General features: G+C 42.6%; 1 protein-coding gene across 9 annotated transcripts in view; it reads right to left on the bottom strand.

The window, feature by feature from the left end:
• SPC25 (SPC25 component of NDC80 kinetochore complex) overlaps window positions 1-10,690 on the bottom strand; it is a 33,557-nt gene extending 22,867 nt beyond the window's left edge. For 2 of the 9 annotated variants that reach the window (XR_016230833.1, XM_089328239.1), the window contains exons 1-6: window positions 10,522-10,661; window positions 9,943-10,100; window positions 9,668-9,820; window positions 9,510-9,575; window positions 4,100-4,246; window positions 2,212-2,316 (exon numbers count right to left, since the gene is read on the bottom strand). Coding sequence is in view for 5 of the 9 variants with exons in the window: in XM_089328239.1 (XP_089184365.1) it covers window positions 2,212-2,316; window positions 4,100-4,246; window positions 9,510-9,575; window positions 9,668-9,806 (457 nt within the window). In the remaining 4 variants the exon portion in view is untranslated. Of the gene's footprint in view, window positions 1-2,211; window positions 2,317-4,099; window positions 4,247-9,509; window positions 9,576-9,667; window positions 9,821-9,942; window positions 10,101-10,521 lie in introns of all 9 variants that reach the window. The other 7 variants (XR_011387272.2, XM_070070731.2, XR_016230834.1 and 4 more) reach the window with 6 other exon arrangements.
• Window positions 10,691-18,978: the final 8,288 nt, after the last annotated feature.

Here is an 18,978-nt window from a genome sequence, read left to right as displayed (position 1 = left end):
TGGCTGTTATAAGGCATTTGGAGAGTGAACAGCAGATGCAGATCTCTCTCTCTCTCTCTGTTACTCTTTCAAATAAACAAAAAAGCTTTTAAAAAATATTAAAGAACTTCAGAAATAAACAACTCATACAAGTTTTAAATTGTGTACCATTCATGAGCCCAATGAAATCTCTCGCTGTTATTATGCGGGCCTGAATATCTTAATCTCCATTGAAGGTCCCTAGCCCCATAGAGATAAGAATTCCAAGTGGATACATACAAATACCCATTACACAGACACACACACACACACACACAAAAACAAGGATTTATTTACCAATCAGGGAATAAACATACATTTGTGTGAGTGTGAGCTGCTCCACATGGAGGAAAATCAGGAGTGAGCGAGGGTGGCCCATAAAACAAAGAGGGTGCCTCCAAGCATTTGCCTGTTCTCAGCCTCTTTATGATGGGGCATGAGCACATGCCCTGGATTGTGATGAGACAGGCGCATCCCGGGAAAGTGGGCGTATCAAACTTACAGTTGAAGAGATAAGGTTGCATTGCAGGGTTGTGAGAAAGTAGCTGCTTAGTAGCACCCTATGGTTCCAATTCCTCTGGCCCAGGAATGTGAATCATCCCCTTTGTCCAATGTATCCATGTTGTATATGTCACCTGCTGTTAGCCACTTGGTAGCCAACTCAGTCATCAGACCAACTGTCACCGCATGGCAGTGCTTGTTTTCAAGTGACTTACTTCACTAGCATAGGAGTAGAGATGAATTGGAAGATGACAAAGAAAAGTCATCAAATGCTTCCTTTAAGCAAAAAGGTAAAAGTTTATCATAAGTGCCTACACATAGGAAAGACCCCAGTATATATAGGATTTGGTACTCTCCTTGGCTTCAGGCATCCAATAAGGGTTTAGAAGTTAATCCCCCAAAGATTTAGAGGGACATCTGCTTATGCTGAAACCTGAAAGTGTTCCCATTGAATCATCAAAGCTCAAATGTTGCAGAAAATTAGCACATTTACATGTAACAGACATACAAATATGGATTTTTACCAATAGTTCCTTTTTAGAAAACAATTCTATGGAAATTGCACTATTAAACAAGGAAGTCTAAGTTCATTGTAGTTATTTTAAAAACTGGCAGAATCCAAATGTTAGAAGCAATACATGTACTAAACATTAGGTAAAAAAACTGAATTATGCTATATTAATAGAATGACTGAAATCATGGTAAAAAAAAATTGCCATTATGAAGACTACAGCAACTGGAGAAATGCTGACACAATACCAGTATGAAAAAAAAATATTTGCATGTTGATAAACATGCCAAAAAAACATTTATATATAGTGGTTGATAAATAAAGCATCAGTTATCCTTAGGTGATTTTAAAAAAAACTTGAAATGTCCTATTTTCTGAAAAAGTTAATAATGTGGTCAATATTTTGGTTGGAAATTTTAAAATATTTTTATTTTTTATTTATCTGAGATGCAGAGATGGATAAGAGGGAGCGAGAGAGAGAGAGAGAGAGAGAGAGATCTGCTATTCACTGGTTTACTCCCCAAATGGCTGCAATGGCCAGAGTTAGGCCAGGCTGAGGCCAAGAGCCTGGAACTCCACCCTGTCTCCCATGTAGGTGCAGGGGCCCAACGGCTTGGGCCATCTTCCACTGCTTTCCTAGGCACATTAGCAAGGAGCTGGATCAGAAGTGGAGCAGCCAGGACTTGATCCAGCACTCATATAGGATACTGGAGTTGCAGAAGGCAACTTAATCCACTGCGCCATAATGCCAGTCCCTTAGCGAGAAATGTTTTAAGAATTTTCCTTGGGGCAGGCACTGTGGCAAAGCGGGTAAAGCTGTCACCTGCACTGCTAGCATCCCATATGGACACTGCTCCGAGTCAAGGCTGCTCCACTTCCAATCCAGCTCTCTGCTATGGCCTGGTAAACCAGCAGAAAATGGCCCAAGTCCTTGAGCCCTTGCACCCACATGGGAGACCCAGAAGAAGCTCCTGGCTCCTGGCTTCGGATCGGTGCAGCTCTGGCCGTTGTGGCCATTTCAGCAATGAACCAGCGGATGGAAGATCTCTCTCTCTGCCTTTCCTTCTCTCTCCTGTGTAACTCTTTCAAATAAATAAATCTTAAAAAAAAAAAAAAGAATACTCCTTAACAGAAGACATACTTTTTAAGTCTCCATGATTCACTTATATTAATACACTTACCATATATTTTTCGAATTTCCAGTCCAAGGCGATCTTTATACAAGTCCGCAGATTTCTGCAGCCTTTTCAACCTCTCTTCATTAGCTTTGTTGGCAGTGGAGATAGCTATGGTTTAAACACACATACACATAGTTATCACATATTTTAAATAATACTGAACACTCACTGAATTTATAAGAACTTGAAAAAAAAAAAGCTATGAACATAATGCCAAGCACATGAATCTGTTTGTATCTACTGGGTTTTTCTCCACTGATTAACAAAAAGAGCTTTCTATTCATTCAAAATGGAAGAAAAAAAATGAGAATATATGTACAAAGGGGGAGAAAAGCAAGTTCTGCCTTGTTTTATGATGTTGTAGCATGAATACATAACCCATGGACTTGCATGACTAACCATCATAGGAAAAGAAAGACTTCCTTTACATTGTTTTAATTTTTCTGGATAGCTAAGGATATGCTAATTGCTTCATGGGAAAAATACTCCATTCCTTGAAGCAAAATCATCTCTCAGAACAAGTCAGCCTTATTTCATGCTAGTTTAAGATTTAAAAAAAATTAATTCACTTATTTATCTACTTATTTTAAAGGCAGAGAGACAGAGACAGACACAGAGATCAATCTGCTGGTTTACTCGCCAAATGCCTGCAACAGCCAGGGCTGGGCTATTCCTAGGCCAGGGTCTCCTCTATGGGTAGCAGCGACCCAACTACTTAAGCCTTAACCTATTACCATACAGGGCACACATTAGGAGGAAGCTAGAACCCAGAGGGAAGCCTGGCCTTGAACCCAGGCACTGTCATGGAATGCAAGAGGGATCTTTACCACACAGGCAAATATCCTGTCCTAGAATGCTTTTTTTTTTTTTTTTTAAAGCTAGCACAACTGTTCCTAAGTAATACTTAGCATATGAGAAAAATAATTTCATAATTTAGGCTTGGATAAGAACTCTGTAAGATAAAGCATTAAGAAAGCAAATCTTTGGGGCCAGCACTGTGGTGCAGCAGGTTAAAGCCCCAGCCTGCAGCACCAGCATCCCATATGGGCGCCAGTTCAAGTCCTGGCTTCTCCTCTTCCAATCCAGCTCTCTGTTATGGCCTGGGAAAGCAATAGAAGATGGCCCAACTCCTTGGGCCCTGCACCCATGTGGGAGACCTGGAAGAAGCTCCTGGCTCCTGATCAGCTCAGCTCTGGCCATTGTGGTCATTTGGTGAACCAGTGGAAAGGAAGACCTCTCTCTCTCTCTGGTTCTACCGCTCCCTGTAACTCTTTCAAATAAAATAAAATAATTCTTTAAAAAAAAAAAAAAGCAAGCAAGCAAATATAGCTCTTTTCGAGATGTAATGAATTGTCTGTTTAGTCTGTGGGCATAAAAAGGTCAAGGCTGCCTTCTAAATGAAGCATTCATTTGCATATAGAAGTTTTCTAAATAAAAAGGTCTTGCAGCATGGTATGTAAACTCCTGTGAGCACACTTCAAAAAGTTCATGGAAAATGGAATTAAAAGATGTAATATACATATCTCACATTAAATCCTGGCAGAGAATAGCCAAGAAATATTTATTTCATAAATAGCACTAAGGTTTCTCCAAGGCAAATTTTCTTTAGTGACACTGTCTCCCACTCTGCTTGATTAAATTCTCAGATCAATTTCAATATTACTCTGGTGACTGTAGAAATCAAGAGAGAAGTAAAACAAAACGAAACAACAACACAACAGCCCACTTAGTTAACTGTACTGCCACCTTGCAGAGAGGAGTAGCTGGCTAAGCCTGAGGTATTTTCACTCATTTGAAGTGAGGAACAAGAACAAGATGCACATAATAACTGTGAAACATCACTCTGAAATTTAGGGTAACGTTTTAAATATGTTTACAACTGGAAACTTACTTTCCTTCTTCCTAGAATACTCTTCCTTAAGATCCTGGATGTTTCTTCTAAGGTCTTCCAATTTCTGCTTTTTGTCTTTTACTTCAGCAATCAGTTTTAACAAGTTATCTTTTTTCTCTTTAATCAACTCATTCTGTCTGTTGACCTCTGTAAGTACAAGGTATTAGCTAAAATACATGTTTCACACTACCATTTATCTAAGACCAAAATGTATTGACTTGTATAAGATTAATGAAGAATGTTTTAACCGATGAGCATTTCCTAATGACTTAAAAAAACATAATTCCTAATGACTGTAAAAGACATAAAAAATTTCTATTTTTTTTCTACTTGTGTTTGAAAACAAAAATGAGACAGAATGTCTTTTATGTGGGAATACTAAATTAAATCAAAATAGAAAAATCAGCTCACCTACTCTAAGTACATAAATTAAACTCACCACCATAGACAACAAGACCCTAGAAGATGGCTTTACATGGGCTTTGAAGAAAACACTAATTCTAATGCTATATATATAAAGTATCTGGATCATACCAAAAAGATAGAAGGTGAAGAAGGCAAATAGGCAGCAGGCATATATTATGCAGTAAACAAATTCTGAAAACTAAATTCAATAAAGATGATTCCTCTACCTACAACCACATAATTAAAGACATAAGTATAAAAATATTTAATAAAATATTAACATATTAATAAACTAAGAGCAAACACAGTGTATATTAAGGATTAACAATGAAGGTATAATAGTAGGGAAAACTGTCAAATAACAAGCATTGAAGGGAGTTTTTATACATTCAACACCCACTCTTGATAGAGATTCTTAATCCAGAAGTACAAGGATATTTCTTTAATATGATAAAACAAAACCTCTCTTATCTTCTAATTTACTTAAAGTAAACACTAAAGGCATTCCACAAAGACTAAACAAGGGTATCTGATGTCACTGTTATTTAAAATTTTCCCTAAAAGTTTCTGTCTAACCCAAGACTTATAACCAGTGAAATCACTGGAAAGGAAAAGATAATTGCCAATGTATTTAGACAATAGACATCTATCTAGAACACTCAAGAAAAATCTACTAAAAATCTGTATTTATAACACCAAATACCACAAAATCAACAGTTTTTATAAATTATACAAATAATTAATATATAGGTAAGTATGGTTATGTCTATGTTAATATTAATAACTACAAAAATACTGTTTGCTACCCTATGCTTTTTTAAAAAAAATTGAGACAGAGACTGAACCATCTGCTGCTTCACTCCTCAAATGCTCAAAAGCCAGGAGCCAGAAGGCAACCCAGGTATTTCATGTGTGAAGCAAGAATCCAACGACCTGAGCAATCGCCACTGGCTGCCAATGTCTGCCTTAGTGGGAAGCTAGATTACAAACTTAAACAGTATGTTACTGTACTGAACCGGCAACTGCAGCACAATGCCGAGACCTAAGTAAGTAATAGGAATTTTTCAGCTATAATTTTATGAGAGTACCACTGTGATATGTGATCTGTCATTGGCTTAAATATTATGTGGCCAGCAATTATATTAAGTACACTTTAAAAATAAACATCAGAATTTCCAGAAAGAAATACAATAGCAATTAACAGAAATTATTTAGTAGGATTATACTGCAAAAGAAATCCAGATTTAAAGTCAAAAAGTCTCAGTTTCAATCCCACTCATCAGTTGTTACTCAGGAACCCCCATCATGTTAAAACCTATGGAAAACCATCACTTGTTTGTAAAACAGTGGTTCACAATTGCTGCCTCACTCAATACCTCACAGGGTTGCAGTACCCAATAATAATGTAAAAACTAACATAGAAATAGTATGTATGTGTTTTTATTATAACACTTGAACTGTGCAGACTTATAGCAATATAAATGTTAAGGCCCTCAGCATTGCATGGCTACCTTTAAAAAAAAAAAAAAAAGATTGCATTTATTTACTTGAGAGGTAGAGTTAGAGAAAGGTCTTCCATCTGCTGGTCCACTCCCCAAATGGCCACAATAGCCGGAGCCAGGAGCTTCTTCTGGGCCTCCCACATGGGTGCAGGAACCCAAGCACTTGGGCTACCTTCTACTGCTTTCCCAGGCCATTAGCAGAGAGCTGGATTGGAAGAGGAGCAGGTAGGATCCAAACTGGCACCCATATGGCACGCTAGCGCTGCAGGCAGAAGCTTAGTCTACTATACCACAGTGCTTGCCCCTACATGGCTACTATTTTATGCATACACAGCTGGCAGATTCTTCATTCCCCAGGGACTGTATTTCAAACATTCTCTAGCACTCAGCACAGAAACCCCTCCACCCCTGCAACTTCCTTCCAAAATGTAAAAGTATGGAACACTGGGAAGAATGCAGTATGCATTGGAAAGAATAGGGTAGCATTTTGTTTGCTATCCTAGACCTGATGTCTTCCTAATGTTTGACTTTAGGCAAGTTTCTTAACCTCAGTGAATTTCAACTCCCTCATATGTAGAAAAAAGATAATCTCTATCTTACACAAACTTCAGGACTTGCCCAGAATAAATGTCTCTCTCTTCTCTTCTTTCTTAAAGATTTATTTATTTAATTGAAAGGCAAAGTTACACAGAGGGAGACAGAGACATATCTTCCATCCGCTGGTTCACGCCCCAAATGGCCACAACAGCCAGGGCTGGGCCAGCATGAAGCCAGAAACCAGGAATCCTTTCTGGGTCTCCAACATGGTGGCAGGGGCCCAAGAACTTCGGCCATCTTCTGCTGCTTTTCCAGGCACATTAGTAGGGGACTGGATCAGAAGCAGAGCAGCCAGGCCTTGAACCAGCACCCATATGGAATGCTGGTATTGCAGGCAGTAGCTTAATCAAAATTTAGTTACCAACAGCTCATTTTCCTCTATGTGATAACTAGATAGAACAGATGTTCAAGGAAGGCCACAAACTAGGGCTATTTTGTTCTCTGCAGTCTCTCTGTAGAAGAGTACCTGGCACAGGGTAGCAGCTCAGCAAACATTAAGTGACTGAATGAATCTCTACCACCTATCATACTCCCAAAATATTACCAGCATCAGATTTCACCATAGTGGGCCTATCTGTGACTTCTCCGTGTTGACAACAGCCTTTCTTAGTTCTTCCCTCTTCAGTTTCTGTGAACTTCTAGCTTCTTTTGCATTCCAGTTGCTCACTCTGACCCTTCAATTTACCTCCCTCTCAAATTACAGGGAGGCAATATAATGTTCTGAATGTGAGTCAATAGGATTGCAGCAAATCACTAATAAAAGCAATACCTACTTTGAAAACTGTCATGAAGAATGGAGGAGCTGGTGTATGTAGAGTTGAACACAGTACTTAGCACACAGAACAACTCACAACTATCCGAGGCTTTCTTCTTTCACCCTATCCACTCGTCCACAACCTCAACCCCTCAGATACACTGAAGATGACCAAATCTTTAACTTCAGAAAAGACCACTTCCCCAGCTGGCTTCCAGATAGATATACCCACAGCCTATCAGACTTCACAACCCGCAAGGCCCAAAACCTAACACCTCAACATATTCCCTTAACACATTTAAAAAACCAACCCACCTGCATCTTTCCCTCCCCTAGAAACACCTTTCTCCTCTTCTGATGCATCACTTAGTAAACACACCACCACTGATCATGCTGGGCCACACCCTCACTGTCAGCCCAGTGGACACGAGTCTACTTCCTCAGACTGTCACTGACCTAAGACATCCCTGTTGTCTGCCAGGACCAGTGCACTGGCTTTTCTGTACCCACCATCTCACTCCCCTGCTTAATATGTGTGAGACTGCTAGAGTGCTTTGCTGAATTATAAACCCAGTATCATTTTCTAGTTAAAATCCTGTAGCAACTCCTAATCTCCTAAGAAACAAGCCTAAACTTCTTTGTACAACATATGATGTCCATGCCCTGGCCAACCAGCTCTCCTTCCAGCCACTTCTCTGCCCCTCCCACCCACACTGTACTCTAGCCGTCCCAGAACTCAACCAACTCTCCTGCTTTTGTCACACTGCTGTTCCCCCTTCTCAGAATGTAGTGATGAATCTGACAAACTTCCCCTCCCCACCTCTATGTGATCTTCGCCAGGGCAGTGTGGTAGCATCAATGTAGAGGCTCAATCTTGTTTTTACTCATTATTAGCTGCCTGACCTGGGCAAGTTACCTAAACTCTCTGTACCTACTTCTTCATCTATAAGGTCAGGTAAAGACAGTGTCTAGACTTCTTAGGATTCAACAAGTCAATATATGCAAAGAGCTTAATATAACACCTGACACGTGATGTACTTTAGGTAGATGTTAGTTATTAAATATTCTGCAATGCTCACTGGAGTCAAGCCCTCCATATTCTGCACTCATTTAGCCCCCATTCCATTATTATACCAACTATTAAAATATCTTTTAATTGTGGCTTCCCAGTCCATACACCACTAACTTGTGAGATTACACTTTATACATGGCTGCTTTCTTAATGCTGGGCAATAGTAGTCAAATATTCATTAAATTTAGATAAATTATATTTTTGTTCAAGTATAAAGTTTTTTTTTGAAAAAATTGATAGTGCTTTTTTATACAGCATTTAGAGTATAAGTTCACATTACAGAGAAATTTTTAAGAGTACTTTAATATAAAAAATGAGTTTCAAACTTAACTTTCTAAGCCCTAAGAGTTCTACAGACCAAAGACCCAAATTCAGCGTCACTCCTGCATACACAAAGCCAAGCAAGTTTTTCCTTTTTGCTTACAGTTACAGAAGGAATGAAAGAAGCAGTGGAAGGGCATGGAAATGCCCAGCTTAGAAAGTAAACACGGGGAAAAAGTCAGGCATAGGAACCTATCAAAGGTAAGGAAGTTAACTGTCTTCATGAGCCACACACAATTGGTAACATGGGCAAAGCAAAGAAAAAGGGGATTTTACCAACAGCAGCAAAAGTACAGAGACTCAGATTACTAACCCTACCCCAAGGAGCAGAGAAACTTCAACCTGCCAATCCCTACGCTAGGATTTCCATTGTAAAAGCAAACATGTTTAAAAATATATACATATATATATATATATATATGCTGGCTTAGATAAATCTCACATGTAGAATGCTGAATGAAAAATCAGGATAAAACAGAAACAAAATCATGCAATTTCTATTATAATCAAAAACAATACTAGCCAAAAATATGAATAGGTTAGTTCTAGAAAGCAGGAGAAGAGGAAGGTAGAACACGAGATGTTCTATTTCTTGAGCTGGCTGGTGGGCACATAAGTGTATTTTTTTAATATATGAATGTGTCTGCACATATAGCATGTGTATAAACACACGTACTGCACTGCTTCACATGTATGAGCGGCTGTGTGATAAAGATGCGTAATCTAAAAAAACTTTGTGAGCTACTGTTACTCACGTACGATTTTTATATTCCAGATACATCTCAATCATTCGTTCTTCTTCCTTCAGTTTCACAGACAGTTTTTCTGAAAAAGAAATTGAACTTTCAATTCAGCTGAAGGAATAGTAGAAAATAAACAAGAACCGCAAAAACAGCCCGTTCCGAGACAGCAGGTACCTGTAAGTGACTTGACCGAGTCCTTGTAGGCGTCTCTTAGCCCCACCATCTGACAAGGAGCGTCACTCAGAGTGCTTCTGAACTTGCTCCCAAATTCATTTATGCTTTTATCGAACAGTGCCAGCTCGTCCTCCACCATTTTGCAAGGCAATGCTACAAAACACGCAGAACACACTCTGTATTTTTAAAGTGTTACTGAAATCAAATCAACCACGTATTCCAACCTAGTGCATTTTGGCAATTTAGCTTTTGGGAGAAAACGGCTAGCAACTTACCTTTAACTCTAGATACTCAGGGTAGATCAAGTGCCCCGGGCTTAACTGTGCTTAAAGGGGCAGCAGGAATCCAAGGCGCCTTCACCTCCTAAGGCCCTGTTAGTAGGTCAGTGTGCGAGACACTCTTAGCATCCTGGGAAACGACACCGACTCCGTTCCTATCACAAGTAAAACTGGTGACATCTAAGGTGACGTCCAACTCTATCCCCTCCGGAGTCCAGCATCGAGAGTCGGGAGGCCCCTCCCCGCCCGGCCTCTAAAAACCACAAGTCTACTGCGCCTCTCCCTCCCACCCCCGACCCCGACGCGAGCAAGAAAGTGGACGGCCGAGTGGGCACTTAGCCGGCTCAGTCCAGGACGTGTACCAGTCACCTTTCCAGGAGGGGCAGAGTCATCTCGCTCAGCGAAACCCGCAACCCTTCGGCGAGGCCGCTACCCACCCCTCCAGGCCCAAGGGCTGGAAGCGAAAGGACGCGCATTTCACAGATGCCGCCCGACATACGTACACACGTCCCGTCCCCAAGCCCACGGTCTCCTACCGTAACACGAGGGCCCAGCTCGGCACCCACCCTCCCTCACCTTGGCGGGCAGGCCTTAGCCCCGCCGCCTTCCACGCACTAAAATCTGCGCCACCTCCAGCCGAAACCCAGTCTTCAGCTCCCGCAGCCGCGCCAAATTTCTGATTTCAAACACAGCGTCCTCCCGCCAACCGCTTCCGCTCCCATTCGCCTTCTGATTGGCTAATAGCACAGACTCTCCATGAAGGGATTGGTTGAACGCAACTCCTGGAATTATCGCGGGAACAGATGGGGAGAAGTGCATTCTGGAACTCGTAGTCCTTTTCTGAGCCAAGTCCCACTCTAACTGCGCCTTGGGAAGTAGGAGTAACTTCTGAAGGGCTCGCCCCAGGACGGTCCTTTCATCAGCTTCAAATAAAGCTTTCTGCGCAAATGTGAATGTGGAACTTTAACCTTACTCTTTTGTGACGGCTATATTCTCTTCTTTATACTTATCCTGTAACGTTGACTCCAAGTAATAGTGGACAGAAACATCCAGGTGGTCTCAGAGTAAGTTCTTACTGTTTACAAAAACGTCCTCCTTTTGTCCTCCCCCAGCCTGTGTTTTCAAGGTCTAGGAGAACAACATGTTAATATCTTGAAGAACTTCAAACTGGTAGGGACTAGAACACCGTCAAAACCATCTGCCATGCCGCCTGAAGACAGGAAAGAGGCACAAGCCATTCGACTCCTATTTCTTAAAAAGTGGGGAAGCTGCATTGTCCAGGAACCCCAGATAGGTTAGACAGATGTGCTATTTAACCGTACTGGCAAAGCTGAGAAAAAAGAAAAACAGGGCAAGGACCAGAGAACATAAACAGTAGAAAATAAAGATGCCTATGACTAGGAAGTCCGAGTTCTTATTTCATCTTTGACTGTGGTGTATATGTTAAAATAAAGCCCCTGATTATAGGTCAAAAGGACTTTCCTGCTGTTTCTTTTCATTATCATTAATAATCCAAACAAAGCCAATAACATAATTGGCATGCTCGGCAGTACCAGATATCAGCCACTCTGTTCCCAGAACTAAACTAAGACCTATAAAATCAGGGAAAGCTACTGCTGTTAATGTTTAATACATCACAATGTACTTGAAATTCAACTTCCATCCTAAAGAATATAAATAATCTAAGACATACTTAATTTGCTGTGAAATCTTCTTTCATTTTACAAATATTTGCCCAAGAACTCCCTTAAGTATGTGAACCTTTTTTTTGTTTATATATTTATTTTTATTTTAGAAGAAAAGAAAAAGAGACAGAGAGAGAGAGAGAGAGAGAGAGTGAGCGAGATCTTCCATCCACTGGTTCATGCCTGCAACAGCCAGGGTTCAGCCAGGCCAAAACTAGGAACCAAGAACTGTATCTGGGCTTCCCATATGGGTGGTAGGAACCCAAGTACCTGAGCCATGATCTATGCTTCTCAGGATGCACATTAGCAAAAAGCTGTATCAGTAGTGGGAACAGGGCCTGATCCTAGGCTCTCCAATATGAGATAGGAATGCCTCAAGCTTTGGATTAACCAGCTGTGCCACAACAACTGCTGGTGCCAAGAATTTCTGGTTTTGGCCAGCGGTGCAGCGCACTAGGCTAATCCTCCACCTGCGGCACCAGCACACCGGGTTCTAGTCCCGGTCAGGGCGCCGGATTCTGTCCTGGTTGCCCCTCTTCCAGGCCAGCTCTCTGCTGTGGCCAGGGAGTGCAGTGGAGGATGGCCCAAGTGCTTGGGCCCTGCACCCCATGGGAGACCAGGAAGAAGCACCTGGCTCCTGGCTTCAGATCGGCACAGCGCACCGGCCACAGCAGCCACTTAGGGGGTGAACCAACGGCAAAGGAAGACCTTTCTCTCTGTCTCTCTCTCTCTCACTGTCTAACTCTGGCTGTCAAAAAAAAAAAAAAAAAAAAAAAAGAATTTCTGGTTTTAAATATCCTGTAGTGTATACCTCAAAGCAACATCCATGGGCTGGCCTTCCCAGAACGTAAGCTTAATGAGTGATGGTGCTCCTGTCTAGGGTTCACTACTGTGGATGAGTGAACATGGTGATTAGTAAGATTCATGGAAGGGAATGACCATGTGCATGAATTACTCAATGGTTTTTACACTGGCCTTTATTAGGCTGTTGAGTGACGATTCTAGCTCTCTTCAGACCTTGTACTAAGGGGAGTGATTGCCCCACCAATGTGTTGTCTTGAAGGTGGCCCCTGGGGCCATTGTTTTTTGTTCTTTCTTAGGATTCCTCAATCAAGGTGTGAGGGGGAAATTTTCAAAATTTTCATCTCTGGAAGACTTGGCTGAATGATGTTTCTGTAATTCTCTCAAGTATAAGAACCAGCTCTTCTTTCTGCTTATCACACATAACAGGGCCGCCAGCATGCTCGGGTTTAGAAAGGAGAAAGCGGCCAGCGCCTCGGCTCACTAGGCTAATCCTCCGCCTTGCAGCGCCGGCACACTGGGTTCTAGTCCCGGTGGGGGCGCCGGATTCTGTCCCGGTTGCCCCTCTTCCAGGCCAGCTCTCTGCTGTGGCCAGGGAGTGCAGTGGAGGATGGCCCAAGTGGTTGGGCCCTGCACCCCATGGGAGACCAGGAAAAGCACCTGGCTCCTGCCATCGGATCAGCGCAGTGCACCGGCCGCAGCACGCCAGCCGCGGCAGCCATTGGAGGGTGAACCAACGGCAAAGGAAGACCTTTCTCTCTGTCTCTCTCTCTCACTGTCCACTCTGCCTGTCAAAAAAAAAAAAAGAAAAGAAAAGAAAGCAGACATTCCCCATCACCAGCCAACCACCACCTCCATCACCACATTTATGGTCCTTTCATTTCAACCCTACGAAGTTTTATTGAAGTGCCATGTCATGAGATGGGCACTGCCTTCTCTGGGGTATAGAGATAAACCTACCAGGATTGGTTTTCCTTATGGTAAGGAATAGAAAGATGGAATATCTTCCAAGTCTGGAGGTGTTTCTAGGTAGTTGTTATAAGAAGAATTAATCAGAGTAAGTGAAAGCTCCATTGCTTATTATTTTTTAAAAGTTTTTATTTACTGGAAAGGCAGAGAGGGGAGGGGAGGGGAGAGGAGAGGAGAGGGGAGGGGAGGGGAGAGGAGAGGAGAGGGGAGAGGAGGGGAGAGGGGAGGGGAGGGGAGGGGAGGGGAGAGGGGAGGGGAGGGGAGGGGAGGGGAGAGGGGAGGGGAGAAGAGAAGAGAGGAGAGATGAGAAGAGAGGAGAGGGAGAGGAGAGGGATATCTTCCATCCACTGGGGGGCTGGGCCAGGCAGAAGCCAGGAGCCTTCTTCCAGGTCTCCCATGTGGGTGCAGGTGTCCAAGTACTTGGGCCATCATTTGCTGCTTTTCATGGCACATTAGCAGGGAACTGGATGGGAACTGCAGCAGCTGGAACTCGAACCAGTGCCCACATGGAATGCTGGCACCACATGCAGCGCCTTTACCTGCTACACTACAATGACAGTCCCACTTCTTCCCTTAAAAAGTTAGTATCTTCTCCAATGGGTGAAGGATCATTGAGTACCTAGAGAAGAGGCCATCGTCTATGGCACATATCCTGCTGAGTAGGTATTTCAATCTTTAAGGCACAGCTGAGGATAGAAATGACAATGAGGAATGACATTGTTTACACCTGAAGTTTCCCACCTTAATTAGTATAAGGATCTCTGTGATATCCACATTTATGCTGAACCCCTCCCCCCCAAATACTTCCACTGAGAAAGTAAGAAATGATAAAATCTACTAAGAATTCAGAAGGGAAGAAAGCTCTCCCTGCAGATTACAGATTAGGAACCTATGACACACAGAAAATGCTTGCTGTTGGGGCTGGTGCTGGGGCATTGCGGGTAAAGCCACTGCCTGCGACATTAGCATCCCAAATTGCTGCCAGTTCAAGTTCTGGCTGCTCCATTTCTGATCCAGCTCCCTGCTAATGCACCTGGGAAAGCAGTGGAAGATGGCCCAAGTACTTAGGCCCCTGCCCACCCAATGTGGGAGACCTGGAAGAAGCTCCTGGCTGCTGCTCTAACCACTGTGGTCATTTGGAAAGTGAACCAGCAGATGGAAGCTCTCTCTATATATAACTCTGCTTTAAAAAAAAAAGATTTATTTATTTATTTGAAAGTCAGAGTTACAGAGAGGAGAGGCAGAGAGAGAGAGAGAGTCTTCCATCCATTTGTTCACTCTCCAATTGGCTGCAATGGCTGGAGCTGCGCCGATCCAAAGTCAGGAGCCAGGAGCTTCTTCCAGGTCTACCACGCGGTTGCAGGGGCCCAAGGACTTGGGCCATCTTCTACTGCTTTCCCAGGCCATAGCAGAGAGCTGGATCAGAAGTGGAGCAGCCAGGATGCGAACTGGCGCCCATATGGGATACTGGCATCGCAGGCAGCAGCTTTACCAGCTATGCCACATCGCCAGTCCCTAAATATATATTTTAAAAAAAAAACAAAATGCTTGCTGCATTTCTAAGACTCTCGAATGAGAATTTGAAATCCTCTAGATTTCTGCGTGGCTTGTGTCAGAAAGTACTAGACTAGATCATTCAAGAAAATGAAGCTTCCAATAACTGCTATAATTGAAGCACTGTATCCACATGGATAATCTTTAGCACTGGGTTTCAAATGCATTCTTTCATCTTCTCCCCAGAATTAAAAAGTAAAATGAATGAAACACTGAGATCTCCAGAAGGGAGAAGTGAAGAAGTCACTACATATTTTCTCCTGAAAAGAAACAATAAAAGTGGCCAAAATTATCAAAAGCAATCAATTTAATGCCCAGGAAATTGACTAAAAAGGCTTATGCATACTGAGAAAATATTTATTCCTGAAAAACTGTTATGCTAAGTGAAAGCGTTCAGATGCAAAAGACTACAAATTGTGTGATTCCATTTATAAGAAATAACCAGAAAAGGCAGAACGGGAGAGACAGAAAGCAGTTTAGTGGTTGCCTGGAGCTGGGGGCAGAAGCAAGCCCTGCCTGACAAGGGGCACACGAGAATCCCTGGGGATGACGCTCCGCAGTGATTCTCAACTCTACAGACACTGAAGATGATCTGAATTGTACATTTCTAATGGTGGTGTCTGGGAGACATAAATTATGCCTCAATAAAATTGTTTAGAAGAGTAAAGCTTTAGAGCTTCAGAGCAAAACACAAAAAAGAGTGTATTTCAAATGCATTCTAAGATTCAATGTAGTGAGAAAAATGTTGTGGTAAAATACACATAAAGCTTACTATCTCCCCATTTTTAAGTGTACAGTTCAGTGGCATTAAGTGTATCACACTATTGTGTAACTATCACTCTTCACGTCTAGAATTCCTTTCATCTTGAAAACTTGAACTCTGTGCCCATTAAACAGCAAGTCCCATTCTGTTCGTCCCTCAGGTAAAATAGAACCAATGTTCTATTGTCTGTCTCTATGAATCTAACTAAGTAATTTTTTTTTTTGACAGGCAGAGTTAGACAGTGAGAGAGAGAGACAGAGAGAAAGGTCTTCCTTTTGCCATTGGTTCACCCCCCCGAAGTGGCCGCTACAGCTGGCACACTACGCCGATCCGAAGCCAGGAGCCAGGTGCTTCCTCCTGGTCTCCCATGCGAGTGCAGGGCCCAAGCACTTGGACCATCCTCCACTGCCTTTCCAGGCCACAGCAGAGAGCTGGACTGGAAGAGGAGCAACCGGGACAGACCCCAGCGCGCCAACGGGGCCTAGAACCTGGGGTGCCAGCACTGCAGGCGGAGGATTAGCCTAGTGAGCCGCGGCACCAGCCTAAGTAATTTTTAAACTATCTCACAAATGCCAAAAATAGGGATTTCTTTTCTAGATTAAAAGCAATATATTCATCAATTAATGTTAATGTATTCAAGTGTGATAATGATATTATGTACATTATATTCTGGAATATACTTTTCCCTTTGGGTCTACATTTTGCATCTCTAAATTCTACTCATGTATCAAGGCCCAGTCCACAACAATCTCTCTAGTCGCAAAGATTGAAAGCTGCATCTGCCTTTCCTGCTTTCCATTTACTTTATCTGTCCACTTCTAGGGGTCTGTTACTTGTGTAAGTACCTTATCTCCCCTACTAGATCACCAGCTCCAAGATCCTGTCATTCCTAGTACATGCAAGAATCAATGTCTTACACTAGTGCTTCTCAGAAGTGCAGCTGCCTACCCAGAAGTGAAGTTCCTCACTCAAAAGTGAGGCTCCCCACACATCACCATCATCTGGGATGCTGTCAGAAATGGACTCAGAGTCAGCATTGTGGACCAATAAGTAAAGCCACCACCTATGATGCGGCATTCCATATAGGAGCCAGTTTGCATTCTGGCTGCTCCAGTTCTGCTCCAGCTCGCTGCTAATGTCCTGGGAAAGCAGCAGAGGATGGCCCCAGTGTTTGGGCTCCTGCTACCCACATGGGAGATTTGAATGAAGCTCCTGGCTTTGGCCTTGCCCAGTCCTTGCCATTGCAGCCATCTAGGGAGTGAACCAGCAGATGGAAGAAATCTCTCTATCTCTCTCTTCCCCCCTTTCTGTCTCTGTAACTCTTTCAAAATAAATAAATCTTAAAAGGAAAAGGTGGGGGCGATGAGGAAGGGAGGGAAGGAGGGAGGGAAAAATCAGGTCCCACTCCATTCTTACTGAAATCAAAGATTCTGGAAATAGGTCCCCATAATCTGTGTTTTAACAAGCCCCCCAGATGAGTTGGATGTATGCTAAAGTTTACATTGTCTTACACATACTAATCACTCTAGCACTATTTAGTGTGCAACTATGTTGAGTCTTTTGGTGATTTTCGTCAGCTTTTGACCTGTATAACTGAATACCTAGCACAGGCTACTTATACAAAAAGGAGGTTCATTTTAGCTCATGGCTCTGGAGATTCAGTTTGGCTGCCTGGGAAGGCTGGAGGGTAGCAATGACATGTAGAGGAAGGATCACATGGCGAGCCTGGAAACAAAGAAAGCAGCTGGGCCCAACTTGGATTTCTAACCCATCCTCTCAGAAGAACCACTCCCAAGTGTACACTCCCACCAGAGACCAAAAGACCTCCAACTGCGCCAACCTCTCAAACACCATCCTAGCACCACCAGTCTATGACTCTAGGGAGAAAATCTGCATGAATTTGGGAAACAAATCCTATTCAAACCACAGCATGATTAAAAAAAATTAAGACTTTATGAATGTATGAGTCTTGATCATTTCTAGAGAAAAGCACATAATGGGACTAGTGGAGGGAGTGCCTGGAGTAGCTCTTGTGGGATCATTTATAACAATGTCATTATGGAATGCCAATATGCCTGGGATGCTAGCCAGAATAGAGGTAATTATTTTCTGAAAGTCATTAAAGTCTAAACTTGGTCTGAAATAAATCCATTTTACATTGCAAGGTGACACTGAAGAGATCTCAAATGCAATTTATGTTATAGAAGGCAGATAAGTTTGTGGTAAAGGATAATAGCTATGCAGAGACATTAAAGGTCAGTGGCTCCAAAACACATTTCTGTTTGTTTCCACTGCATCAGTGACACAAGCTAATGTCAAATATCTTGGAATGATGCTGAATTATAGTGAACACTATAACTCAGTGATGAATGGCTCATCTTATGATAAGAATGTATTGCATGGTTTCTCCTCCAGCTGCCCAAAAAGATGCTGAAAGGAAAGAAAGCCAAGGGGAAGAAGCAGGAGACCAACAAGGAGGTAAGTCTCACGTTTAGTAAGAGTCCTAAGCATGTTGGCATTGGACAGGACTTTCATCCCCAAATGGATCTCACTCATTTTGTCAAAGGTTCTCCCTTACCCGCCCATGCATGCACACAGTTGGCTGCAGCAGCAAAGGGCTATCCTCTATAAGCCATAGAAATTGCTTCCTGTGATTAACCGGTTCACCCAGCCCTTTGATGGCCACACAGACGCTCAGCTGTTTGAACTGGCCCACAAGTATGGAGCAGACAAGGCAAGAGGCAGAGATCGCTGACACAGGCTGTGAAGCAAGTTGACAAGAAATGGTCTTCCAAGAAATGCACACCAGTATGTATACCTTGTATGCAATTTCAAGTTCACTGATGCTAAATCAATCAGCTCAGGATAGGAACTACTAGGGACTGAAGAGACCCGGCTAAGAGGATGCCTGTTAAATCAAGTTAGGTTTGGCCTAAACTTGTCTCCATTTATGGGTGGCTGTACTTGGAAACAGGGTCTTTAAAAAGGGAGTAAGTTAAGAGAGGTGATGTCCCCACTGAAAAGTGTGGGTCAATACCACCACCAACTTGGCAGGGAATAACAAATTTTGACAATAGTGATTACACATGATATGGATCCCTTCATCTTCCTGCCAGCTCTGGGGCTTAAGATACGGGTACCCTGCTGCATCATCAAGAGGAAAGCCAGGTTAGGGCGACTAGTCCGCAGGAAGACAGGTATACTACTTTCATCTTCACGCAAGTGAATCAGAAAACACAGGCAATCTGGCTAAGCCAGTGG

This window comes from Oryctolagus cuniculus, chromosome 3 (genome assembly GCF_051225735.1).
Source record: "Oryctolagus cuniculus isolate XC-2025 breed Fujian yellow rabbit chromosome 3, ASM5122573v1, whole genome shotgun sequence".
NCBI lineage: Eukaryota > Metazoa > Chordata > Mammalia > Lagomorpha > Leporidae > Oryctolagus > Oryctolagus cuniculus.
Note: the sequence above shows the minus strand (reverse complement) of the source record. Positions and strands in the feature narration are given on the sequence as shown.